Here is a 5,836-nt window from a genome sequence, read left to right on the forward strand (position 1 = left end):
CCCCATCCCAGAGTGTTTCCTAGTCGATCTTTGAAATGTGGTCACGGTTACGATGCTGGAACTGCAATAGGCAAACAAACTCCTGCACAGAAAGATCTCACAAGGTGATAATGACCCGGTAGACACAAGAAACTCTGCAGATGCTGTAAATCCAGAGTAATATACACACAATACTGGTAACTCTGCGTGTTATGATGATTTGATCATCTGTACAATAACTATCTGTTTTTTAACAATAACTATTGGGGGATTTTAATGTTGTCCTTGCTCTTTCTGAATATAGTAAGTATTTATCTTAGTCTTTGCTGCTGAAAGTCCTCCGGTTGACGCCTCTTGTCCCAGAAGCGACAGCTTCGACAATGCAACACCCCTGTGCTGCATCAGAGTAGCGACTTGGTTTTTTAAAACTCAAGTCCCTGTAGTGTACCTTAAACTCGGCACTTTCTAACTCGAGTTCAGCCATTGGGTTGTTGAATCAACCGTCACAACCCTAATCACTAGTCTTGCATCAGTTTGATCTCTTTGCACTAAAGTGGACTTTTTGTTCTAAACATATACTGTATTATAAAAATTATTTATGTTTTTCTTTTGAATGTTGCTTAGATGATGTTACGTGCCTGTGATGCAGCAGCCACTGAGCCCCCCCCCCCCCCATGGTCCACTCTCTTCTCTTATCGGATTGCTTCTTCTTTTCTGGCCTATACCGCTAACACCTTTCACATCTCACCTTCCCCCTCACCTATCATCTGCTAGCTTGTATTCCACCCCTTCGCCCCACCTTCTTACTCCGGCTTCTTTCTCTTTCCTGTCCAGTCATGATGAAGGGTCTGGGTCCGAAACGGCGAATGTTTTTTTTCACCCTTCGTATATGTTGCCTGACCAGCTGATTTCCTCCAACATCTTGTGTATTTTGTTCCAGTTTCCATTGCCCCTGTGCAAACATGAGATAGTAAGCTCGACTTTGACTTTAATCTTTGAGAGAGCTGAGTCTATCCACGAAGCAACAGAAGAAGGAAGTGGTGGTGCGGAGCCTGGGCCTGTCCAATAGCATCAAGAGGAGATAGAGACGGGACAGTCTTGAAAGAATTTGAGGAAGTCGAAGGCCATTGGTATTGCTGGAAATTCAGCAGGCCAGGCAACATCTGTGGGAAGAGTTGGAACATTAGTTGTTTCTCTACACAACTGTTTGGCTTTTCCGCCATATTCTGCTTGATTTCGGATCATTGGTTTTGTTTTAATTTCTAGTTGTATTACAGTTATCAGTATAGTGGGTGGGGGCAATTGTCACTCTGGAGGAAGGGCGTAAAACACTCGAGGGCTTTAATGCTAAAATTTAAACAGAGCCAAAATAAATGCAGGCTAATCGGGCTGGAGCAGTGAGAGCACAGCGGAGACAGAGTCAGTTTGGGATGACTCTTCCTTAGAGGGAAGGACTCACATTGACAGCTCTGGTGGTGCCTGTACGGGACTGTGGATGGTCAGGTGGACGGGGATAAGGGTCCGTGAAGCTCGGGGAATATGTGCCAGTGACGTGGATAAGAGTTCAACCTCGAAAGTGCAGACAAAATGTTTAGTCCTGGAGTGGGCTGGTCTGGTCAAGGATGGAACTGGTGACATGGGATTGGGAGGACTTGCACTGATGTCCCATCCGGGAAATCCGGCGCAAGGTGCTGCAGGAACTCAGCAGATCGGGTAGCATATATGGAGGGGAATAAAGAGTTGTGATGGACTATTTATTTCTCTGGGAAGTTGCTGCCTGGCCTGCCAAGTTCATGGGCATTTCGCAAAGTCGCCATTGCAGAGCTTCATTTGGCACCATGGTTGGCACAGACATGGTGGGCCGAAGGGCCTGCTCCTGTGCTGTACTGTTGTCCATGCCAGGCGGGCACAGCAAGAGCCCATATGGAACTATGTGATGACGCAACAAGGTAAGAGCAAAGAGTATGGGGCTTGTCTTGCTGCCCATGCTTTGTCATGTACCCTGTTTGTTCTGTTGAGCATTGTGAGTAGGTTGGGCCGCTCCAGCTCATCTTCCGGTGTTTGTGAACGGAAACGACCGTTTCATTCAATGTTTCCATATATTCACCTGAATCTGAAGTTCACTTACCAACTGATTTTAGTAAAGGAATGAAAAATTGTGCACGTTAACTGCTGTTTGGAGCATTTCACTACATATTAAAACTCAAATTAGTGATGTTGTTTCTGGATAATTACAGGCGGAACACCACGGGGGTAAAAATAACCCTGCTTCACCGTCACAGCCCCCGTTGCAGCTTTGTGGGCAAGACTATGGGAAGTCCGTCTAACAAAAGTATCTGGAGCGGGACTTTCTGATGCACGGAAACGACTGCAGGTGCTGGTACCCGGAACAACAAAATATCTGCAGGAGGTATTCAGCAGATCGAACAGCATCTGTGGGAGTGCGGGAATTGTCAACGCTTTCAGGTCAAAACTCTATCGGGACTAGTTTTGACCCGAAAGGTCGACAATTCCTTCAGGAGTGCGAGGAGACACCGCGGGTCAGGCAGCGTCTGCGGGGGGAAATGGGCAAAATGACGTTCCAGGTTGAGATCCTTCATCCGGACTGGAAAGAAAGGGGGAGGTAACCTGTATTTAAAAAAAGGCTGATGGCGGGGGTGGAGTGAGTTGTCAACTGGTCATCCCCCTTTTTCTTTCCTGTCCAAATGAAAGGTCTGGACCTACAGATGTTGCCTCAACCGCTGTTTCCCCAGCGCTTCTCGTTTCGCACCAGATTCCAGCATCTGCAGCCTCCACCACCCCTACCCCCTTCCAACCACTCAGAGATGATGCTCGACCCAGTGAATGCCAGCAATTGCGAGATCTGATGTGAAAAGTAGGGAATGAGATGGGGCAACGATTCTCGTAGTGAGGCAATGCACTGCCGAGACGGAACGCCAGACGTGCGGCTCGATAACGGGACAATGGAGTGAAATGTGTCGGTGGGGGCGGGAGTATCTGATAGCCCGCGCGGACAGCGGCGAGGTGGGGAGAAAAAGAAGCAAAATGCAAAACCAATACGAAACCGTTACCCGGATTTATTTCCAAAATGCATTAGCTGTAAAACCATAAATAAAGGCAAAATGTGTACCATCCTTTATACAAAAAAAATCGTACAAATCTACAAGCTTTCCCCACCGTGGGTCCCACCTCAAAATCCACGTTTTAAAATCAACTTGAACCAACTGTACACGAAATTCCGGTTTTTTTTTGGTTAGATTTTGAATCGAGCCAAATCCCAGGGTCGATGTGAAGACGACTTATATGCTTTAAAAAAAATCGGTCGGCGAGTGAGGCCGAAATGGTAAATAATTAGATCTCACTCGTTCTGGTCAGCCTCGGCCGCTGCTTTGTAAACAATGAATTGCCGTGAGTGCGTGCGGAGAGAGAAGAGAGCAGAGATTGGAAACAAAACAAACAAACCTGCAAATAATTGTTTGCACAAAGTATTATAGAAACCACAAGCCCGGGAGCACGACGAGGAGCAGAGAGCAGCACGTGTGCGCCGCGGAGAGGTTGGACGCCGGGTCAGTTTGTTGAGGCTTCAGGTCCGTTCTGTTTATTTCATAATCGTCATATTCATAATTCTCATCGGAGTCCGGCGTGGCCGTCAAAAGCGAGTGGCCGTTGATGGAACAGAACTTCTGGATGTTCTCCTTAACCACCTCACAGAAAGGTCTCTCCACCCCGTCGCAGACGCAGGTGTTGAGTAGAATTCCGTTGGGGATGGAGAGGAGGTACTCTATGGTATTCCTGCACACCGGCGTGCACCTCCTCCCGTTGAACAGCTGCCCGCAGTTGGACAGGTAGTCCTTCATGGCGCCGTGACACACCGACTCCTCTTCGCAACGCTGCCTGGCTTTGGTGCAGCCCAGATCCGACTCGCCCCTGTACCTTCTCGGCATGCAAGGCTCGATCGCCCGCTTGGCCCGCCTGCACTGCAGGTCCTGGTCGCAATCACAGTTCTCCAGGTCCGGCCCGTTCTGGGTCTGGTTGAGTTTGACCAGGGCGCCGATGCAGTGACTGGGGCAATGCCTCCTGAAGCCCTTCAGGAAGGGTTCGCAGGCCGCGCTGTACTGGCTGTAAGCCCATTTGCAGTCCTTCTCCTGTTGACAACGGAGCAGAGCTTCCCAGCACACAGGCTGGGCCCCGGCCACCGACCTAAAGCAAGCCAGTATCGCCAACGAGTACCAACTTAGTCTGACTGTCCGGTGCATTCTTCAGGGAAGAGACCATCCGCACCCTCGTTTAAAGCGACCGGATTGAACGCATCCTGCAAAGGGGCTCCCAATCGGCCGGTTCTCTGGCTTTGCAAAGACCCCTCGCAGTTGCATAACAGCGAGGTTGGTGCACGGGTTAAAAAATATCTCCCCCCCCCCTCTCTCTCGCTCCCCTCTTCAATTCCCGGCGGTGTTAGTGATGAAGCGAGAAGAGGGGGGCGAAAAGACGCCGCATTTAAAGTTTCCTCCAAATTGTGCACTAGGTGGATCCTGCATACGAGTCTTCCAGTTGAAGTCAATATCTTCCCTTTGTTCTGAAGGCTCCGAATCCCAACATACAGCTGGGAACAGAGATTTGCCGCGGTTTTTATGAGATGCAAAGGGTTTCTCACAGCCCTTCTCCTTCTCCCCTTCTTTCTAAAGTACCAACTGTTCCACTTCACGCTTGATTTAACTTTCTTTTTCTGCCAAAAAAGGCTCAACTCGCCGAGACTCTCGCCCTCCCTCCCCAAACAGGGGTGATGGGAGAGAGAGAGAGAGAGTGTTAAGACTTAGAGAGAGAGAAAGAATCTTAGTTTCATCCCGAAATGGGATTGGTCGATTTTTTTGGGGATTGTATTGCCTGGGATTCGTTTCCATAGTAACCCTCAATTTTTTTGGCAAGCTACACGTCACATTCTGGATCAAATGTTTATATAAATTTATCAAAACGCAACATGTGTGGTCTTAATTTTATTTAAAAAAGCCGTGTGTAAAACACTAGGGGGAGCAGAGAGCTGGCGAGCGAAGGAGAATGCGGCGATTATATTCCTACATGTGAAACTCATTCGATCTGACACTCATAACAATCCCCCCAGCCACCTCCTCTTTACCCCGCCGCGGAAGTGTAACTGTAATTTTTAATTTGCCGACTGGTGTGAGCTTGCACAGTTCAACATTTCGAAGGACCGAGAAACAGCGACGCCCTCCCTTGGCACGGAATCTCTCCTACCCAGCCCCTCCACCCCCCCCCCCCCACCCCCGGAGGCTGTGAATAGCATTTTCTGGCCGGTTTGATCCCTTTGTGGACGAGCTCTGCGGCACCAAGTTTGTGCGCGGCTCGCCAGAGGGAATTGTTTACGCCTAGCGAGCTATGAATGGAGGCTGGCCGCGTGTGTTTTCCAACGAGGCCCCCTATTTAATAGCTGCCCGGCTCCTGCCATTCAACGGCACTTGAGAGTCGCGATTTGGAAAGCGCTTACAGTAGATTCCTTTCTTTCTTGCGATCAACCCCCACGTCTCTCTGCCATTGAGATGCAAAGTGCCTGAACTCAGGAGTAAATCGCGCGACACCATGACCAGGCGAGAAAGGGTGGGAGGGAGGGGGGTATTTTATAAACTTTTCCCTCCTCAACACCCCCCCCCCCGCCCCTATTGGCGATTTGTTACTGGAAAGACTTTTTTTCTTGACATACGTTTTCAATCACTTTAACAATTTATCCATACAGCTTTGTATTGTGACCTCTTTCTTAACTTTTAATAAACTTTAAAACAATTTCTCCCGCTAACCCAGTTAAGCTCTTGATTGTAATAAATAAATTATCGTTATGAAATAAATT

At 48.6% G+C, this 5,836-nt stretch overlaps 1 protein-coding gene and 1 long non-coding RNA gene across 2 annotated transcripts; one reads left to right on the top strand and one right to left on the bottom strand.

The window, feature by feature from the left end:
- Positions 1 to 653: 653 nt before the first annotated feature.
- On the bottom strand, positions 654 to 4,918 carry si:ch1073-459b3.2 (growth arrest-specific protein 1). Its single transcript, XM_059946641.1, has 2 exons — positions 3,442 to 4,918; positions 654 to 1,142 (listed from the first exon to the last, which is right to left on the bottom strand). The coding sequence occupies exon 1, from the start codon at positions 4,233 to 4,235 to the stop codon at positions 3,468 to 3,470; it is 768 nt and encodes a 255-aa protein (XP_059802624.1). The 5' UTR covers positions 4,236 to 4,918; the 3' UTR covers positions 654 to 1,142; positions 3,442 to 3,467.
- LOC132379088 (uncharacterized) lies at positions 1,150 to 3,111 on the top strand. Its single transcript, XR_009507289.1, has 2 exons — positions 1,150 to 1,928; positions 2,217 to 3,111. It is a non-coding gene; the product is annotated as an uncharacterized LOC132379088 (long non-coding RNA).
- Positions 4,919 to 5,836: the final 918 nt, after the last annotated feature.

The sequence above is a fragment of the Hypanus sabinus genome, chromosome 21 (assembly GCF_030144855.1).
Source record: "Hypanus sabinus isolate sHypSab1 chromosome 21, sHypSab1.hap1, whole genome shotgun sequence".
Taxonomy (NCBI): Eukaryota; Metazoa; Chordata; class Chondrichthyes; order Myliobatiformes; family Dasyatidae; genus Hypanus; species Hypanus sabinus.

Excerpts from the sequence above, each read along its gene's own strand:
- si:ch1073-459b3.2 (XM_059946641.1), bottom strand. The coding sequence starts at position 4,235 with ATGCACCGGACAGTCAGACTAAGTTGGTACTCGTTGGCGATACTGGCT.